Here is a 20,246-nt window from a genome sequence, read left to right on the forward strand (position 1 = left end):
CTCACCGTAAAGTGAACATCAATCATGGCGACAGAAACAGCTCCGGTCCACAACGAAGTCGCCCTCCTTCTGAAGTCCCTCCACAAACCAGGAGATCCCCTCATCCTTACCAACATCTACGATGCAGCCTCCGCGAACGCTGTCATCTCCCTCAATAAAGCCAGCCCTTGCCTCGTCAAAGCCCTCGCCACAACCTCCTACGGCATAGCCAACACCTTCTCCGTCCCCGATACCGCCCTGACACTCAATCAAAACCTAGCCGGCATCCACAAAATCGCTCCCATCGCACAATCTGCTGGTCTCCCTCTTACGGTCGACCTTCAAGACGGCTACGGCGAATTCCTCGACACGTCCGTCTATCGAATCATCTGGGCTGGTGCAGTAGGCGCCAATATCGAGGATTCATACCCGGAAAAGGGATTCAGTCACGGAATGAGCTGCCTAAGGAGCGTGGAAGAATCGGCCGAGAGGATAAGGCTTGCCATAACGTATGCGACGCAAGTAGAATTGCCGGATTTCGTAGTCAATGCGAGGACGGATGTGTTGCGGTTGAAGCCGAATCCCGAGGGATGGACCAGGGAGATGATGGTGCAGGAGGTGGTGAAAAGGGGCAAGGCGTTCTTGGAAGCTGGAGCGACCTGTGTTTTTGTTTGGGGTGGGGCGGCGGGGGAGGTTACAAAGAAGGAAATACAATTGTTGGTGAAGGAATTTGATGGCAAGTTGGCTGTTAAATTGGCGGATGGGAGGGACGGGCTTTCTGTGAGGGAGTTGACGGAGCTGGTAGTGTGTCGGATCAGTATGGGTGCTGGACTTTACAGCGACGATATGGATGCTCTGCGGAAAAAGGCTGAGAGGATCTTGAAAGGCGGCCAGCTTTGGGTCGAGGTCGAGTGATTGGTGGCAATCAGCATCACGACGAAAGGAAAGGTCAAATGCGTCTGCCAATGGACCAAAAGAATTTAGACCATTTCCAAGTGCTTCACTACGGAAAGTCCCTTCGAATCAAGGTACGCTTGAAGTCTACATCCTCCAATTGTCCATAGAGTCCTTGAAAATTTTGAAAATCGTCTTTTCTAATGTCCAGCTTGACGTGGGATTCAGCAAATCAATGGACCTTGGTCTTCGCACAACGAGGATGCTTGGCAACCGCCAAGTGGCAACCCAATATGAAGCGTTCCATTTTTCCAAATGCTATTCATCTCGACCGAGACGTCACCGTTCCTCCAGTGAGATGAAGAGCGTATGAGAACCCTTGACCTTTATTTACCACTCTTTCTCCTTAGTATATTTGAAACTATATTTGGGGTTTAGTTTCCTAATCACTATCAAGGGGCTCGATCTCACTCAAGAACCCTATCGACTGGTTAATCCTCCTTCGTCTAAGGGACGCGGAGAGTAATATTATCGACCCATCTTAATGCAAATGGATACCGATTTGCCCTGGGTAATTTGACGAGTTGTAGAGTCAAATCACCTCATTGTTAACCCACATACAATTGCCATGGTTCGTTTGTGTTCAAAGAATCAACCCATACATTGTGATCGAAACAGTATATTTCATTCTTTCTCGATCTATCGTTAAAGATCGTGGTTCCGAGTAATGGAGCTGGTAGTTTCTGTCTCAAGCTAACGGTTTTGTCCATACCTCCATCTCCTTTTGACTCTTTCGACGCTTTTCCTTTCGAATCTCAATCTCCTTTACCCCCACCATTTTTTAACTCAATCATGGAGGATTTTCGAACATTACTCAGAGGTTTCAACCCCTCAACAATCAGGACCGTTTCGGACATTGCTCTCAGCTCCCTCGAAAACCTTTCGCCTGAGACAGAAAGCCTCTGGACTTCATCGACAACCACATAGCCTCGTATTTTCGAAGCGGAGGAATCCTGGAACGAGAAACCGCCTGAAACCACCAAGATCATCCTCGAAACTCTAGATACGATGGCCGGCCCCAAGATGTCCGTCAGCGCCTACCACCGAGAGATCCTAGACGCCAAAGTAGACCCACGCATCTCAATCGCCCAGCAGTATGATCCAAGAGGACAATCCCATCTCAATCATTGGCTTCAATGTCCCCAGCACCTGAGACACATCATTCGCCGCTCCCCTGGCATTATCTGAATTCGTCAAGCCCTGCGATGAATCAAATCAGCACCTCTTTCTCACGCCCCAATATTGCCACACCGACCTCCACGTCGACACACTGACAGCGTAGCCACACTCATCGGGCCCTGCGTCAAGCTCTGGGTGTGCTTTCCCCTAAGCCCTCGGAACCTCCCACGGATGTCTTCCACCAACGGCCAAAGAGCCAAGCCCACCAAAATCGGACCCAAATTAGAAGGTGGCATAATCTTCACGACGACATCGGACGAAACCATTTACCTACCCGTTGGCTGTCTCCATTCCGTCTTTACTCTCATGGGCGGATTCCTCGTCACAATCGACTTCCACACCCCCAAGTCTTGTCGGATATTCGCTTCGCAGCTTTCAGCTGATCTCGGTGGACCTGAACCTCCCTTCCAAGATTATATCTTTCGCTCGCTTTTCGTTTCTATCGGTTTGGCACTCAGCTATAGCCAGGTGTTGGAGGGCATCAAAGCTTGGATTGATGCGATTAAACGAATCAGAGAGTGGGTTGCTGGGATTCCTGCTTGGGCGAAGGAGGCTTTGAAGGTGTGGGATGAGTTCTTGGCCACGTTGGAGGGGAAGAAAGCGAGATGTTCATGTAGCGAGCAAACGCCGGATGAGACGTTCAGGGTTCACTTGAAAAAGGCACATTGGCGGGGAAAGGGTTTGAAAGCGGTGAAAAGAAAAGCATAGGATGATAATGATGATGGATGGGATAAAGGGAAAACTGGCAAGATCGAAGAGAGCGAAGAGATAAATGTCTGGAGAAACGTGATGCTACTGCATGGCTATTTGGGAAGGATATGAAAGAATACAGGAGGGTCGAAGCATCATCGTGGAATTCACAATACGTTGTTCCGCTATTTTCAAAGAATCTTATGGGGGTAAATCATTCACTCGAAGATTTCTATCCATCCACCTGCTGACAGATGCTATAGTCAAACACTGCCGGGTGTTCCGCACTCATGACTTGGTGGGAGGGGTTTGTTGTCATCAAGTGATAAGGCAACTTTCAGTCCAAAGAAGTGATTTCGATTTCCATTCGTCTGCAATGCCATGCAATTTCCTGTTTAACTTCCACACGAATACCCTTTCGTTGCAAAATTTCCTTTCCATGAATCATCCAAATGACATTTCCAAATTCCCAAACAATCAATTTGCACGCAATCAACATCCGCATTCTCATTCGTCGACTGCGCCTTCACCAGCCAACATCATCCTCAGCGACATTATCACTCTCCTTCTTCTGCTTCCGAAGCTCAGCCTCTTTCTCGCGTTCTTCAACCTTTCGATTCGACTCCGCGATCGCATCCAGAAGCTCTGCCTCCACATCGCTCGCGTTGGTCGTGTCTGCTCTCGAATCAAAAGGATCGTACTTTTTGCCCAGATTCAAGTTCTGCATGGCGGAACTTGCTGTCGTAACAGTATCCTGGTCGGCTCCCGCAGCAGCATCTTCACCGTCGCCACTATCGAGAGTCGGTGCTTCCTCAACGTCCTCGTCAGCTCCGTCTGCAGTATAGCCGGTGTCGTCAGGACCGACTTCCGATGGTTCGTTGAAGAAGCCATCCTCTTCCTGCCAATTTCCTCGATCTTGCCTCTCTCTCTTTTTTGCCTTGATGTCCAGGTAGGTCTCGGGTGGAAAACAGGTGTCCATCACGTTCCCGTCCCTCTCGATCCAAGCCACATCAACGGTGATCGGTCCCGCTGGCCAGGCATCATGTTGCTTTCTGATCACCTCCAGATCCGTTTCCGCCATTGTGCGTGTATCCAAGACGTGGCAGCCTAAGGTGGTTGACTCTGCCGTCGGAGGTGCCAAATAGAAGAAAACTTGTTGTGGATCTGGTTGCGCCCTGGGGCCGAGTTGTGGTGTGTCCTCAGGCTCCTCTCCTGTGGGCTCGGAGATGAGAAGGACTTCCCTCAATTCGCTGAATTGGATCAGGGCAGTCTTGTTCAAGGTTCCGAATCGGTCGAGGTTGATAGCAAGTCGCTGGATCAGGCTCTTCTCCTCATCGTTGATTGAAGCAATGAACACATCAATTTGAGCGTGGTTCATCATGGGAGAGAAGAAAAGAATTGTGTTGTGACTGTCGAAGTCCACAGGCCGAGGATTGGTAGGAATCACCAGAATGCTGGTAAACAGTTGTGGGAGTTGAGGAAGTTGGGAAGAGCGCGGGGGGAATCGAATGCCTGGGTATCTTGGAGTTTCGCTGACATGCAAACCTTCCGAGTCGGTCCAGAACACTTCGGCGATATCGCCAATGCGACCATTTGTGAGCTGGAAGATCTGTTCCTCGGCGTTGGCTGCCGCCTTCCTCAAGTCTTTCGAGATTTCCCACAGCTTTCTTGCCGTGAAATCCTGCGGCAAGTTCTGAGTGGAGCCCAACTGCCGGAGGGTTGCCATGACTATGGAGTTCGGTTGAAGTTGCAGGCTGGCTGCTTGATTCCTGGGAAGTTGGATGGAGCAATTGGCCCCTTTTAACCATATGCTCCTCGTTCTTCCAATTTCTCCATAAAGGTCGTGTCGTAATGTGCTGACTTATTTCCAGGTTTCGGGACATACAGAAGTCTGTGAGAAGAATAAAAAACATTCATTGTACACATCACATTTGTTATAATATCATCTTCTATCTGCGACAAGGTGCAAAGAAAACGGGAGGACAAGGAGCTTTCGTTGTCCGAAAGCATTGGTACCATAACCTGCCATCAAGTTTCTTTGCATGACTACTTTCTTCTGGATCAATAACTGCATTTCATTATTGGGCTCGGATTTGGGACATTACAAACATCTACCATTGGGACATTTCATTGTTCTATCGTCTGTTGGACCAAAGATCATATCTTCGACCATGTCTCAATTCCAATGTCTAGAGACAGTGGTGAGGATCCCCTCTTTGCTATTGTTTCATTGCATTGCTTTGTGTTGTATTGGTCTCAGACTCTTTGGATTATATGATAGACTTTGAGACAATATGGATTCACCTTGCTATAGCTCTAATTAGATTATGGGATTTTCGTTGCACATCGCAACTTGCGATCGAAGTTCACTTTTGGCTCACTTTGGAAAGTCAACTCTAGCTCACCGATGTCACTCGTTAAACAAAAATCACATTCACTCTTTCTCTCTAGTGCTCCAGTTTTCGTTGCACATCTCAAGAGGATCTCCAACGCTTGATTGGCCGGTCAGTAGCCTGGTCAAAGGTCACCTTTATTGGTTTCAAGTGAACTGCATTCACACTCTTCAAGACAGAAGGAGATGTGTTCCTGGATTCCTTGCGGTCTCTTGTTTGAATTTCCTTTCACTATATCACTGAAACTTTGAGTGTATCTCTCCAGCCACCACAATGCAATGGTCATCTTGGATTCTTGCCTTACCCTACCAATTTCAGGTGTCCACTCTATTGCTCTCATGACTGCAGGTTTTGCTCAATCAAGAATATTTCGGAATTTCCTGACAATCTCGCCAACGGCCTCATCCAAATCCTGCTTCTCAAGACAAAGTGTCTCGTTCATAATCTCAACTGCTTCACTTTCAAAATCCGAGCTCCTTCCCTCAGTAAAGCAGATGCTCTTCATAATCGCTCCAATGCCCATCATATTTCCAGTCTTCAGCATCTCCTTTCCAGCTCTCACATCTTCGCGGAGCTCGCCGTTTCAACACGCCATTTCATTCCCGTCGCTTTCTCCAATGAGGCTAGAAGTGGCTTCTGGGACGCTGTGAAAGGATTGACGTAGAGAATCTTGTTTATCGTCTCTTCAGGGTGAGTCAACACTGCAAGAATACCTTCGCCAATAAGCTTTCTTGTTGAAGAGAAATTCGCATCCCTTCATCCCAAAGTTGCGCTTTTTGGCCCTTGAGATCGAAGCAGAACCACGAGACTTTCAAGCTGACTACACATTCAATTCAGCAACTTGCTCTCATCCTACTCCCAGGTAGGTCCTCGCCCGATTTCCACGCTGCTTGCTAATGACGTCTTAGGCCTTGCACACCCTCGGCCACCAAGTCCAGTTCGCGGACGAGGAGGAGAGGCAGCTGATCGTCTTCACCACCCTGAAGACCCTCGTCGGTATCTGCGCCGCCTACAATCTGGAACTTCCCATCCACGTCGTCCCTGACGCCAGAGCCGCCGGCCCCCAGATCCATCGCGCACTCGCGTGCACACAGTCGTCCAGCGCCACGAGGCAGCCGCCAACATCCCAATCCCGGAAACGCCCTCGTCTTGCACGACAACGTCCGCTTGGAGAAGTTGAAAGAACAACCCAGAGAGGATGATACTTTGCGCCTTTGGTTCGAAGATGGCCTCGATGACTTGGGCCTCGCCTTGGACGATATGAGATTATTATTTAATAAAGCGCTGCACACCGTCGCCATCACCCCCGTTGCGACCACGACGATCAACCAGATCACGGCGGACCGCCTGGCGTTCGGAAAGCACCCCGAGCAGGCGCAGTTCAACGGTGTGATCGGCACCACGTACGTATTCCCCTCGGAGCGACGCTGCCAGCTACTAACGTGCCCCTAGGGAAGAACTCCTCACCTTCAACGATGCGCAGATCGCCGACGTCCTGGCCCTGTTCTACGACGGCATGTTCGGCCACAAGGGCTTCGTCCACCTGAACGAGCTCATCGAGGGATACACGGCACCCCAACCCACCGGCATCGATCAAGGCATGGCTCAGCGTTGCAAAAACCTGGCGGATAAATGTCGGCGATTGGGTTCCTGTACTGCGCGACTTCCTTGTAGTTCTCGGCCAGAACTACAAGCACGAGACGGTCGAGCTGAAGAAGTTCTACCTCGTGAGTTATCCCCTCCCAAGCCCGAAGCAGAGACTAATCCAACCCCTGCCCTAGTACGTCGATAACTACAAGCTCGTCAAGTTCAACAGTGAGCTTCGCCAAGCCCGCGAGGACCAATTGCCAGAGCTCATCAACTTCCTCGACTCAGCAGGCGTCATGTCTGGCCAGGGTATCCGCCTCATCTCCCGCGTCACGAAGTTCCTCAGCGACAACCTTGGGAGCGATGCCAAGCTCATCAACACCCAGCACGCTCGTGCGCGACCAGCATTCATTACGGTATCGCTGACATGTTTGGCCCAGGAATCTTGGCGATACTTCCCAACGGAGTGTCCACCAGGTACGTCGCCCCATCCGTGACGTCTTCACGCTAACGCGTCTCAGGGTACAGAACAATATCGGTCTAACCCATCTCCGCCATGCGTGCATGGAGTTCACTACCACCTTCGACTAGATCAGACAGTTCTCCACTCCCTCTGGCCCGCCATCACCCGTCCCTTGATCGACGGCGACGAATACCCACTCATGGAGTGCAAGATCTGCAAGGAGATGGGTCACATTGCCAAGAATTGCCTTAAGCGTCAGCCCTGCAAGCACTGCGGAGGTGATTACAGCAACCGTAACTGTCCTGTCCCGAAGAAGCCACTGACACGTGGAAATCTGTCAAGATATCCCACGAAGCAAGTGAAGGAAGCAGATTACGGGGTCAATAATACAGTCGATGATAATATAGTCGATGAGATCGATAAGCAAGGCTTTAGCATTAACGAGACCAACATGATTGTCGAATTCTCCATGGTTTCAGCAAAGGCTCTACCAGGTATGCCTATGAATGAGCTCCAGGAGCAAATGATAATTGACTACGCTATGCAATTGTCTTGTAAGGATGGTTCACTCACCCATACCCCAACTTCGTCTGATACCACGCCAATTACCTTATCTCCTGTCAAGACCCATCCTAAGAAGGTAGAACTTTTGGAAGTCACTGACATGTCCTTCTACCACTCCCCTCGTATTACGGATAATTTCAATAACAAGAAGAGCTTAGTCGAGGCCATTTTCATAGTCCCAGCACGCAATAAAGGTCAAGTCTCCTCCCCTTTCGGCAACGAAGTAGTTGTCGAACTTCTAGACAACAAGTTCATTAAGGGCATCCAATGGCAAGAGGAGAGCACTAGAAAGTAATCTGTTACATGGTACGACCAAGCTCAGCATGCTACCTTTGAGCAAGATTCTCGCAAGGGTTATACCTATATTCCTGAGTTTGGAGTAGTCAGAATCACTCCTGCAGAACTCTTCGAGGATAGACCTGTTGCTCGTGAAGTTGAAGTTGAGATTGAGGAAGATAAAGTTGAGGGAGGTAAAGAACAAGTCAATGCTTAGGGACAAGTTGAAGGTCAAGATGAAGGAGCAGCTGATGAAGGAGCACCTGAGAATACTACTGGCGGTTGGGGACAGAATGTCGAGATCGAGGAGCAAAAGTCTGGTTGGGAGGCTAATTAGGGAGGTGCTTGGTAAAGGTATACGAGTTCGGAGAACTCTTACAGTTGAAGGGGGATGTTGTATTGCCACATGACCTCTTAGCGTCTTTTCGCGACACCCTGTATCTTAGTCTCGAGCTCCCCGCTCCTTCTTCTCTCTTTAGACGTAATACACCACACACCCGAATACAGCTGTTTTCCACGAGAACACCAGCTCTAGGGTCGTGATATGGAACCGATCCGCCTCCCCGCCAACTGGGTCGAGGCCAACGGCTCGCATCGAAAGACCTCGCGCCCGGCACGATGGGCAACCGAACTCCAATAGTTGCTGCACGCTAACACGGTGGGATAGGGCATTGGACAAGGGCGAGTGGATGGAGGAACATATTTTGGACAATCATCCTGTTGATATGGAGTTTTGGGTGTCACTGTTGATTTTCATGGAGCTTTGGGCGATACCCGGTGACGACACCACATTAGATGCGCGCGTGTACCTTGCAATTAGGCTCTCAATGGCCTGATCCCGAACCTCATACTCCGTGCTAGCCTTTGACGCTCACCGTGTCGGGAATTTTGATGATGCTTTGGTTTCGGTGGGGTGCGAAGTTTGAGGGGGATGAAGAGCGGGTTATGATTGTAACCTTGAAGGGCGGGTGCGCGAGGAGGGAGGTGAGGATGTAGGAGCCCAGTGTTGGCGTTGGCTGGGGATGGCTAGTGTTTGAAGGAAGGGGTGGAGGGGTAGGACGTGCTCGCTGGGGATTGGAGATGTAATTCCCGGCCTGAGAGGAGAGGTTGGTTTTACTTTAAGCGCATGGAGGTATCGTTGCGCACTCCGAAATTTCAATGTTGCGGAAGGAAGTCATGTTGCAGAAGATAGTGGTATGGAGAAACGAGAATAGATGATTCGAAGACAATCAAGAAACATATTTAAACCAGAACCGAGTGAGAGGTTTGAATAGTGAGATATCTGACCGGAAGAAGGCAGCTATTCAATCAAGCTACAAGGTACTTGATACTGTCTGACTGGCCCATTCCAGGGTAGATGGGAGTGATTCGCTGCTAGTTTACTCGAGAGGAGAGCCTGTAAGCGAATCCAAATGTCAAATTTTGTCGTAACTTCTGGCCAATTGCGCATCATAAATTTCAGAGAGCATCCACTTCAGCTTCTCTTCTGAATTTGAAATGGAAGGAACTAACCAGTTAAGGCGAGATCGGGCAGTGCTTGTCGGCAATTCTTTGACTTTCCTCGGGCAATGCGGCGTTTTCTCAACGTGGACTGGTGCAGCAACTTTGCAGTACTTCGATCTCTGCAGGTCATAGAGTTGGGAATATGAAGAAACGAGATTGTGCCCGAAGTTTGAAATTGAATCAAAAGATTGGTTCGGTACCTTCGATCTCTTTAACACTCCCCTTCCTGGCTTGCCAATCATCTGTCTGAAATCAACTCTCAAGGTTGAGTCATGACTCGTGATTTTCTGTCAATCTCCCTGCTTCACCACCAAAGTTTCTTGGACTTCTCTGCCCCACTGTGGATGAGTGGCCGCGAACTTCGATCTTGCAGGCTGTACAATAACGGTAATTGTGAGAAAGATGCTGACTGGGGAGAGACAATCAAAAGATCTCTCATATTGTGACATGATATCAAGACAATACAAACATCGTCTTCGGTCATGCAAAGGGAGGTTTTCAAGGTCAGATTATGTTACAGAAGAAATGCTGAAAGACTCTGTATCAGAAACAACTATATCTGGAGTTTCCAAGCCGCGTGGGTTCCCGAATATTGATGCGGGTTCACAAGGGGTACGCATTCTGGGAGGAATAACACCTAGCGTTTTCTTTGAATATTTGGGGGAGTGGGGGAAATGTAATACATTGAGGTAAAGAATACATTTTGATTCTCGAAGCCATTGTCCCAGTACCTCGGTAACATGGAAGAAGCACCTGCGACCGGAGAATTAAGCCTGGCTAACGCCGGGCATGAGGTGGGGTTCTCCAACAGCAAACTGCTCAAAAGCCAAATTCTGATATCTCCCTGTATCAATTTTGCTCTTTTGAAAGGGGAACCTTAAATTTTTCATAAGCGGTGACTCAAAAATTGTGGTTGCATTTTTGGCATGACAAGCTCGGCCAAAAGGGGTTTGTTTACTTCTGCTTCGAAATCACGCCCAGGTTCAAACTACCATAAGGCTCTTGCAATGATTCAGCTTCCACTTTTAAGCATGTTTAATAGTAAATCTTAATTTTAAATTGTAAATGGCGAACTGTCGTGAAAGTCGGACTTGCAATCAGCTGAAGCTGGCCGGGACAATGAACTCCTAGGCGAGTGTAAGTATACCCATTTCGTCACGTGACCTTAAATGTATATGAGCGTACCTGTTCAGTTCTGCACTCCGAGAACAAATTCATCGCCAGTTCCTTACACCCAATCTACATCTCAACCACCACGAAAGTTGTTCCTTCCTCTCATTTAACTTCAACCTCGAGCGCAGCATGTCTTCGTCTGCTGGCAAGCGGAAGCGGCGGAACACAGCAAAAGCTGGCTTTGTTTCTAGCGCGTCTATACCTGTGGACTTCGGTGACGACACCCCTTCCACAGATGACTCAATTGTCAAAAAACGTCGCCTCAGGAAGGAGCCGGTCCCGGTCCAGACCTTACAACAATCTTCTCCGACAATGGCACGAAGTGACAAAAAGAATCGCCTCGACGCTGCAGCAGATGCTCTCGAACAAGAGCTTGGTACGCTCTCGACCTCCGAGCAAATAGCCAGCGGAAGTCACTACCGCTCCATGCTTCGCAACGGCGCAGAAGACATCTTCAAGGACGCTGTTTGGGGGAGATTCATGCAGAAAATTAGGAAATCCTGCGACAAACAACGACTTTGGTATGAGACGACGATATACCGCTTGATTGGTCAAACTTCACATTTCTTGGTACCCAATGAAAAGCTTGACAAACGAACCCTCCATAAGCTTCAATACGCATTGGAGCTCTGGGTCTTTCTGGCGGTTGCGGAGAAGCTTCATCTCTTGCTTCAGCATCAAGATTGCAAGCAAGGGAAAGCGCTGAAGGAGAACGGCGCTTCCCCCGCCGTGATCTTCCAGGCGTTTGTCAGTATATACAAGAATCGGGCTGGTATCAATAGGTGGACTGCGGCGCACATGAACAATGTACGGTACACCATTTACTAAGTAGCCCTCCACGTTCGTCAAGGCCGCGATGTTCCACATCAATCTGGTACAATGCCCTCCTCTAAGAGGTGATCTGGCCGACGTAGTGCTAACATACCCTAGTCTCCCAAACTTCGACTGGATTCGCCGAAGATAACAACTCCGAGAACATTGGCGACCCAGTCAAGAGCGACATGAAGAGCGAGATCTCTGATGAATCAGAAGATCTGCAAAGAGGTTCAGATCGCTCAGTTTCTCCTCAACCCATTCACACATTGGCTCCGAGTACTGCACGTTCCCAAGACATGTCAGCTCATCAGACAACATCTTCGGCTAGCCCAACTCCAGCTACCTCCAGACCTAGCAAGACCCGAAACTCCCTTCCAAGCAACCCGCCATCTGCCTTTAATAAAAGCTCTCTTAAACGGGTAACTAAAAAGATCGTCAAATTTCGAACAGACTTGGAGGCAGCCGAAGCAAATCTTAGCGATAAACGAAGGTATCGACAAGAGGCAGATGAGGCGTCAGAGCAAGCGAAGGTCGATTTCCGAAATCTTGGCAGAAATACACAGCTGTCGGATTTTGACGTCTTGGATGGGAGAGAACCCAAGAATGGAAAAGTCGATTCAGTGGATGGATTTGGCTCGGGAGCTTGATGAAGATTGATTGTCTTTAGGAGGGCTTGCCGAGCGTAAGGGTAGCAGATATTTGCATTGACTCTTTTGCAAAGGCAAGAACATTCTTTTTCGAGACGTCAGCAGAAACGGTGTGGTCAGTTTGCATCGCAGTGGGGGAGGTACTGGTTATTCTCGGAACAATTGATGCCATCATGATCACTCTGGGCTTCTTACAGAAAAAATTGTAAGCTGGACTATGTAGTTCAATTCAAAATTCCCTAAACTACTAGACAAGTCAGACTCAACTATTTTTTTCGCTGGTTCTGTTTTAGTGTTTGGACGTGAGCAGCTGCCGCCTTAACCTGAGCTGAGGGTGAGCATTCCTGAGTGTGCCTGTGCATGTCCTGAGCACGTTCTGAGCTCGGCCTGAGCAACCTGAGCGCACGGCAGAGTAAGCCTGAGTATGCGCTGAGAGGCCATTTCAGCTCCCAAAGGTACTCGTTCCAGCTCCCTTGATGCCCGGTTACGCTCTCCTTATTTTGTCTCCAAGTATAGATCCTACTTTGGCTCCCTTATAACCGAGATTTCCTGGGAGACATTTTTAGTAATCTTTTTATTATAGGTTAGGAAGCATGTGATTATAATACAAGGGTTATACCGGTAATACACTAGCCTATACTTTTATTAAAAATCTAACTTAAGATTTTTAAAGAGCTCAGGTAGCCAATTACAAGTCGTCAACACCGCTGCCCCAATCGACCCCCCGGGGGAGGGGGTCGTTTTACATTTTCCTACATAAACCATAATACTAAAGTCGCTATCCTAATTTACCGATGCCGCCTGATTTCTCGGAAAATGGTCAGCATACTTCCCGGCCACCACGGCTCCTGCCTAGAAGTTGTTCTTGGCCATAGTTTGGTCACAAAATCGTCGCTATACCTATTCACCATTCCGGCGAGCGTCACAACTGGCAGGTCGCCAATCCACCGTGAGTCCACCTCCACCAAGAACATCAATACGGACCAATGGGCATAGATATCTAGCGCAAGAGCTTGCTCTCTGGTTAATTTTGTGGTAATGTCGTCTGATGTAGCGCCAATTGGGCTTTCGAGCCTTTGATCGAGGAGGGGAAGAACAAGGTCGAGGTATGCCTGGGGAGCCTGAACAAGGAAACTGAGGAGGAGACTTGTCAGTGGTTCCGTCGGCAGTGGATCCGTGGCTCTTCTTGCAAACGAGCGAAGCCAGAGTGCTACTTGCGGTAGTGGCACTGGTACGGGCTCGAAAGGCTCTCCAACCTGGTTGCTGAGCGATGAGGCGGAGGCTACGTTGGATGCGGAGAAGGTCTTGCTACTGATATACTTTAAGATTTCGAAAGCGGTGCCGCAGGCCGACAATAACCCTTCGGGGTCATCGCTGTGATTGGGCAGAGCAGAGTCGAGGCATTGCTGAAGCTTAGCGAAAGCGCTTTGAACGGTGGCAGCGAGTATTGGAACCATGACATGAGTGCGTGATGGGGCCAGAGCTGCTGGCGGGATAGTGATTTCCGCGGACGGACTGTCGGTTACCAGCTCCATCTCTCGAGATAGTTCGAGGGTTGGGCTTGAGCTGCCGCAATGCAGAGTTTGAAGCGTCGTTCGTATTGCTCGCATGATGATTATGGCATCCCTTGGAGTCGTTGAGAGCAGTGTGGGCTCCGATAAGCTCGATAAGCGACGATTAGATAATCGCGCTAATTTTTCGATAATCGATAATCGACCATCGATTACGATAATTATCGAACTAAGGCCTTGGCAATACTACAGGGCCACTACAGGGCCAATACAGGGCCAATTGCTATATTTATAGGCCTCATACCGCCTTTTCTTTACTATAGCAGAATTCCGATTTAGTAAAGGCGGTATAAGGCCTATAAATATAGCGCATTAGCCCTGTAGTAGCCCTGTAGTACTACCAAGGCCCTGGACCCACTATTATTAATAGATTTAGTACTGTAAAGGCGGTCTAAGGCCTGTAAATATAGCGTATTGGCCCTGTAGCGGCCCTGTAGTGGCCCTGTAGTATTGCCAAGGCCCTGGGACCCACTATTATCGATGGAATTATCGATGGGCTCGCTCAATGGCTGGCGGGCCCACTTTTATCGATGGAATTATCGATGGGCTCGCTTAATGGCTGGCTGGGCCCACTTTTATCGATGATTATCGAGGTGATGGGGCTCGCTTAAGGGCTGGCTGGGCCCACTTTTATCGATGGAATTATCGATAACTGGATTAAATACTAGCTAGTCTACGTTATATAATAGACTATTAAATAAAAAGTTAAAAAGTCTAATAGTATAGTAATAATAGTATACTTTTATACTAATCTTAATACTAATCGGTTTATAATTGAACTAGAAAGCCGTAATAGGGCTCGTTTAATGGCTGGGCCCACTTTTATCGACGATAATTATCGATATCAATCGTTTATCGATCGCTTAGCCGATAACGATTACTAATCGATAATTTCGATCGATAATTTATCGGAGCCCACACTGGTTGAGAGGAGCTTGCGGGACTCTTTTGCCTCACTTCTGCTCGAGATCCAATGGTTTATCTGCTGACTTGCAGTGGCGAACGGCACCAGGAACACAGCACTCGCCAAAAGCGGTTCCGCCTTCAAAGAACGTGGTGATGAAATCAACTCTCTCACCCGTTCGCTCGCGAGATTGTAGTGTTGATAGCCAGTCATTAGGACTTGATTGACTGCACTTGTGTCGGGAGCGGGCTCTTTTGAGATCATGTCGTGGCATAGGCAGGCTGCGGAGACCGCAAGAATGGAATGAAAGACGGTTCTGCTCTGCAATGCTAGCTTTGGCATTTCGATCTGCAATGCGCTTCGATCTCTTTGGCAAAGAGTCAAGGTACGGCTCGTATGTTGTAGATAGTGGTTAAACAGATCGGTATCAGTTGGGCCATCAGGACCCTTCGCAACGGTGGAGCAGGGGTTTACATCAACACATGGTGCAGTTGCGTACATTGATGCCTGGAAGGATAGCGATCGTTCCGAGTATGGTAAAGCATTGGGGGATGGAGAAAGGATGCGTGGCGAGCTCGGTAGGGACAATTCATCCCTCTGACCGCTTGTAGTAGACTGTAGTTCTGGCGGGTAGATGCATTTGTCCAGGAGCACAGTACATCGAGTACACGACGGTCTCAATTCATCACACTAACGAAGAACTTCAGCTTTGTAGTTGCAAGAATACTCCTGACAATAGCTACGCACCTTGACTCTTCGCCGCTTGCATTCGAAGCATCCATTTCTGGACTTGTGATGAGACCTTCTCGGTTTCTTGATGCAGCGTTGATTTGGGAGTTGAGTGGTCACCATCTTGATGACCTTTGGTTTTTGCTTGGGACATCGCATTCGCGATACAGCTCTTATACCTCAATGTAGGACTGGGTTTGCTGTCTTTTGCTGGAGTCCGAATGCAGATAACCAACAGTTGAAATACTCGCCCGCCCCTCGAACTGGCGGTGTTGGCTTGGAGGCTGAGTCGCTGCATCCTCATTGGGCCAGTCAGCCTTGGCAGCTGGTGGTTTTTTTCCAGGCTGTCATATTTGGTGAGGAGGCCTAACGACAACGTGGAGAAAGACGAGTTCCTAACAAGGAAGATTTTGTCCAGCTTTGAACCGGCAGCTCTTTCGAATTTCTTCGACCATGAGATGGGGATCCATAAACGAGCGAGCAATGTGATCTTTGAACGCCCGAGCTCCTTACATGTATTGCATTCAGCTCGAGGAGCAAAACACCGAGCTCGACCGAGTCGCACGCGTCTATCTACACAGCCTCCCAAGTGCGGAAAAATTCCCGCCACCCATCTTGGTCAGCTGAACTGGCTGGCGTTGAAACCCGTCCACCAGTGGTCCAGCAACTAACAGCCGAGCAACACCAGAATCGCTACGTTTGGAAAATCACACCAAATCTCAACGGAACGCCCGAAACTCTTTAAAAGTCTTTGCGTAGTAGAAAAAAAGCAGATCTAACTTTCCCGAAATTTTTACGATAATTGAATGTAAGGGGAAATTGTGAGAAATTCTGTATTGTGAGGGCCAAGATTGCGCTTGTCCTCGCTTAGGGTATTGGACGAATTTCAATGCCGCTCGCCTTGGAAGTTACGGAAAGCCGTAAGGATCAAAAGACCAAGCGATTTTCGAATCCGGTTTTCGACTTTTGATGTCCCACTTGTGGCACGTGCGCATCCTATTAAAAATCGCCCACATATTATGCCCTCTCTTCCTGTACCTCTACTTATTATTACTACTTAAAATATTACTCTTTCTTTAATTCTTATTTATATATATACGAGAGAGGGGTGAGAGGTGAGGGGTAGATAGGGATGGGGGTAGGGGGGAGAGGTAAAGGGCGAGTGAAAAGTGAAAAGTGAAAAGCGAAAATAAAGCGAAAAGCGAAAAGCGAGCTTTAAGGCATGCGACTCGCGAGGAAAAGGAAGCCCTATAATTATAGGCTACTTATCGCTAAATTTTAGGGCTACGGTCACTAAGTTACAGGCTATAGGTACTAAAAATTTAGTGACATAAATTTTTGGTTAAGTTCCCTCGCTTTGCCCCCCCCTCTCCCCTTTCCCCCTATAAACCCCCTCTCTTATCCATATATATATAGAGAGAGAGAGAGAGAGAGAGAGAGAGAGAGAGAGAGAGAAGAATTAAAGAAAGTAGATATTTGAAGTAGTAATAGAGGCACAGGGAGAGGGTATAGTATGTGGGCGTGATATGTGGTATTTGCGATTTTTGGTAGGGTGCGCACGTGCCACAAGTCGGACATCGAAAGTCGAAAACCGGATTCGAAAATCGCTTGATCACTTGATCCTTACGGCTTTCCGTATAAGGAGCATGTACAGGCATTTCCCCTAAAACAAGCCGCAGAGGCTTTTCACCGACACCAAAATATATCATCAACTACATTCGCTTATGGTAGAAATTCACAGCGAGTCCAAGACATCTGAGATTCTCCCACTGATTCTCTCATACATCCGCTCTCCATGATAGTCAAACAAGCTAGAAGGGGCAACAGATTGGTACTTGTCCTGCTCCCTTGCCATGTTCATGAAGACTTTTCTCATCTCATCGCAATGCCTGAGTCTCTCCCATTCTTGTACTTTCGCAAGCTTTGCATCATTCTGCGCTGCATACTCGAGGACCAAAGCAGCAAGTCCTGCGGCGATAGCAGTCGCAACAGAAGACCCACTAGCAACCCGTTGTAAGTCATTGCCATCTGTGAAGAGTTGAGAAGGCCAGGCTGCAGCAACACCTTCACCAAGTACTGCCAAAGAGCAATCAGGTGTCGCAGGAGGATTGCGAGGCGAAGGATAACCATCGCCGTCCGTGGAATGAATGCAAATGACCTGCCTGAGATTTGCAGGGAAGGCAACTGGAAATCTAGGGTTGACACCAGAGTTTGATGCAGCGGCGAATAAAATAATGCCGTGATGGAAAGCGTCTCTGATGGCTTTCTTGATCACACGATTTTCGACTTGATAGCCAAAAGACATTGAGATGATATCAACGTTCTCTTCTATTGCCCATCGTATAGCCTGATAGCATTGTGAGTATCGTGGTGCTGGGCATTTGTGCATTTATACCTACTTGAGCTATTGCATTCGCATTGGATTCAAATTCTTCAGCCGTCCCCTGGTCATACACTCGAGCAATGAATAAAGTGCATTGTGGGCAAGTTTTCAGGATCGAGTGGGCTGCATGTGTTCCATGGCCGCAATTATCTTGATCTCCAGGTAGACCATGAACGAAGGACATGGAAACAATGCGGCTTTCCTGAACAGCGCTACTAAAGGCTGAATGGCGCTTGTCGATGCCACTGTCGATAATTGCAATACGACTTCTCCTGAAGTTTTTCTTACGCCGGTCTTGAATGACTCGCTGAGTGCCAAGTTCAAGATCTCTAAACCATTGTTGCCCGGGCACACTAGTTGAATTAGCTAGGACTCCATACTCATGAAAGCTCACTCACCTTTCCTCTTGATCAAACCTCCGGAGCTGATCAGACGACCAATGCGGAGTTTGGGAATCCTGGTCGAGGTCCGAAATTGTTCTGCGGGCTGCCTCAATTATTTTCCCCACATCAGAATCCTTATGGCCACGGGAATGTTTGCACGTATTAGCATAAGTGGCATTAATATAGATCACACGTTCGTTCGGCGGACCGAGCAAGTTGTCCGGTAGGTCTCCAACTACCAAGTCAAATACTCCAGACTTGAGAGTGTGTATCAGCGTGAATATTTCGAACCCACTGCTAATCCTGGGGAAGGCTTCGACCATCCTCGTAAGCTCGTTCCTAGATGGGTATATCGCAGCATCACGCCCTTTAGAAAGGGAGGTCCCACCGAAAACGCCGACCAAACGTAACATAAAACGCGCCCACTCAAGAGTGGCTACAGGCATACCACGATGTTGTACGCCAAAGAAGAACACAGCCCTTGTGTTGGCGAGAATTGCTGTGTGATTCTTCGCGATATGTTGCGAGCAGGATAAGAGCCTGAAACCTCTTAGATTGAGATGATAAGTAAATAGGGCATCAAACCTCCTTGACAATCAAGCCTCCAAGTCCATGGGCAAAAAATATGACAGGCCGCTTGAAAGAAGAACGAACCGACCTCACAATATCAAGTTCGCGGATGAGATCCTGAGCAACTGTGGTATGGGACGCTCCTGACGGATATCCATAAGTATACACTGCCGCCGGTTGGTGGTGAGTGTTTGCGAATTCTGTCAACCAGGAATCGTTAGGCCCATCTGTCCACGAGTAGATTCTATGTCCACCAAGGCCGTGAACAGCTACTACGCTGGCGTAACTGATCAGTAACAGCACTACCCCAGGCTTGCACATTGTGTAACTCACTCCCATTTCGAAAGATGGATTTCTTCCAAAAGCGACAGACCCCAGTGGTTGCGTCTTTCATCAAAGTCCATCTGACTCCACACTGCTAGCGGCTATTGTAGCCGTCTTCTAGCCCACGACAATCTCTCAGTCTTAAACTTGTGGAAGTATTGGCTTTTCGATAAACTGGGTGCTGCAGCAAACAGGTCTAGCAATTTATAGCTACCTGTCCTCTAGATTGAAATGCGAAACCAGGGGGTGCTTTTAGAAAAGAGAGTAGATAGGTATCTTTCGGGACCTGTTCTAAAGTGGGTTCACGAAACTAGGACCAAGTTCTGCGCTAGAGCTGACAAGAGACTCTCATAAGTCTTATTGTCACGAAATAGTGTAGACTTGCAGCAGTGGTTGGGAAGCTTGATTGAGCAGAAGGCTGTTGAGAAATTTGAGTTGGGCAGTGCGCGCTAAGTCACGTGTAAAATCACCACGTGACTGGTGTCATATACCACTTATAGCCTTACTCTTTATAAGTATGTAAACTAAAAAAAAAATTATTATAAAAGTATTAAGAATTTAAAGATCTAAATTAGGTCTCTTACAACTAGTGATATGGAGTAAAACGGGTGCCTTAAAAAATGAACCCGCCCAATTTCAGTCCCTTCTGCACTAAAATAGGACCTCTCTTGATGGTGATTGGTCTTGTTGTTGCTCTCTTGTAGACAATCGCAGGTGGAGCGGGTGGGAGTTTGAAAAGGATATGAGTTTAGGAAGAGGAAAATGGAAAATTACTGGGGAAACCTTCATGTACGGGAGAGTGTATCATGCTGGGCAATATGTACGTAGCTCACTTGGGATGCGACCAAGGGAATTGGACCATGTCGATATTAATAGCACACGATAACTTTAATGCAATTCCCTCTCCTTATCTTGTTCGTCTATTTCTATATGACCACTTTTGAAACCATATTACAAATATCTCTGGTATCTCGGGCTCTGACAAAGATGGATGTCACCAAGGACGAATAAGCATGAAGCGTATCCCTCCCAACTGATTGTGAATGTGGAAATGTGGAGGCCCACACTCTTGATTTTTGTGACGGACGATATTTTGATGTCACGTGGGTAGCAGGGGGGGGGGGTCCTGGACCGATTCGGCCTAGTTTCAGGGGCTAC

The 20,246-nt window shown here is 48.2% G+C and overlaps 7 protein-coding genes across 7 annotated transcripts; 4 read left to right on the forward strand and 3 right to left on the reverse strand.

Annotated features, from left to right (window-relative positions):
* Positions 1-24: 24 nt before the first annotated feature.
* K444DRAFT_529592 (Phosphoenolpyruvate/pyruvate domain-containing protein) lies at positions 25-894 on the forward strand (the record flags this gene model as incomplete). The annotated part of the gene is made up of 1 exon (XM_024874823.1): positions 25-894. One exon carries the CDS (start codon positions 25-27, stop codon positions 892-894), a length of 870 nt encoding a protein of 289 aa, XP_024736552.1.
* A 1,209-nt stretch (positions 895-2,103) lies between these two features.
* K444DRAFT_406997 (uncharacterized protein) lies at positions 2,104-3,101 on the forward strand. The gene is made up of 2 exons (XM_024872572.1): positions 2,104-3,011; positions 3,066-3,101. Exon 1 carries the CDS (start codon positions 2,284-2,286, stop codon positions 2,818-2,820), a length of 537 nt encoding a protein of 178 aa, XP_024736553.1. The 5' UTR covers positions 2,104-2,283; the 3' UTR covers positions 2,821-3,011; positions 3,066-3,101.
* A 160-nt stretch (positions 3,102-3,261) lies between these two features.
* Positions 3,262-4,924, reverse strand: K444DRAFT_663707 (uncharacterized protein). Its single transcript, XM_024886864.1, has one exon. It carries the CDS (start codon positions 4,526-4,528, stop codon positions 3,329-3,331), a length of 1,200 nt encoding a protein of 399 aa, XP_024736554.1. The 5' UTR covers positions 4,529-4,924; the 3' UTR covers positions 3,262-3,328.
* A 1,684-nt stretch (positions 4,925-6,608) lies between these two features.
* On the forward strand, positions 6,609-7,027 carry K444DRAFT_407194 (uncharacterized protein). The gene is made up of 2 exons (XM_024872573.1): positions 6,609-6,922; positions 6,977-7,027. Exons 1-2 carry the CDS (start codon positions 6,712-6,714, stop codon positions 6,985-6,987), a joined length of 222 nt encoding a protein of 73 aa, XP_024736555.1. The 5' UTR covers positions 6,609-6,711; the 3' UTR covers positions 6,988-7,027.
* Positions 7,028-10,890: 3,863 nt separating this feature from the next.
* On the forward strand, positions 10,891-12,224 carry K444DRAFT_630053 (uncharacterized protein; the record flags this gene model as incomplete). Its single annotated transcript, XM_024883148.1, has 2 exons — positions 10,891-11,533; positions 11,692-12,224. 2 exons carry the CDS (start codon positions 10,891-10,893, stop codon positions 12,222-12,224), a joined length of 1,176 nt encoding a protein of 391 aa, XP_024736556.1.
* A 583-nt stretch (positions 12,225-12,807) lies between these two features.
* On the reverse strand, positions 12,808-15,874 carry K444DRAFT_562028 (uncharacterized protein). Its single transcript, XM_024876970.1, has 3 exons — positions 15,447-15,874; positions 14,740-15,389; positions 12,808-13,886 (listed from the first exon to the last, which is right to left on the reverse strand). Exons 1-3 carry the CDS (start codon positions 15,585-15,587, stop codon positions 13,013-13,015), a joined length of 1,665 nt encoding a protein of 554 aa, XP_024736557.1. The 5' UTR covers positions 15,588-15,874; the 3' UTR covers positions 12,808-13,012.
* A 1,266-nt stretch (positions 15,875-17,140) lies between these two features.
* K444DRAFT_663710 (subtilisin-like protein) lies at positions 17,141-19,085 on the reverse strand (the record flags this gene model as incomplete). Its single annotated transcript, XM_024886865.1, has 4 exons — positions 17,141-17,775; positions 17,828-18,164; positions 18,210-18,734; positions 18,853-19,085. 4 exons carry the CDS (start codon positions 19,083-19,085, stop codon positions 17,164-17,166), a joined length of 1,707 nt encoding a protein of 568 aa, XP_024736558.1. The 3' UTR covers positions 17,141-17,163.
* Positions 19,086-20,246: the final 1,161 nt, after the last annotated feature.

Source organism: Hyaloscypha bicolor (assembly GCF_002865645.1).
Source record: "Hyaloscypha bicolor E unplaced genomic scaffold K444scaffold_83, whole genome shotgun sequence".
In the NCBI taxonomy this organism is placed as follows: Eukaryota; Fungi; Ascomycota; class Leotiomycetes; order Helotiales; family Hyaloscyphaceae; genus Hyaloscypha; species Hyaloscypha bicolor.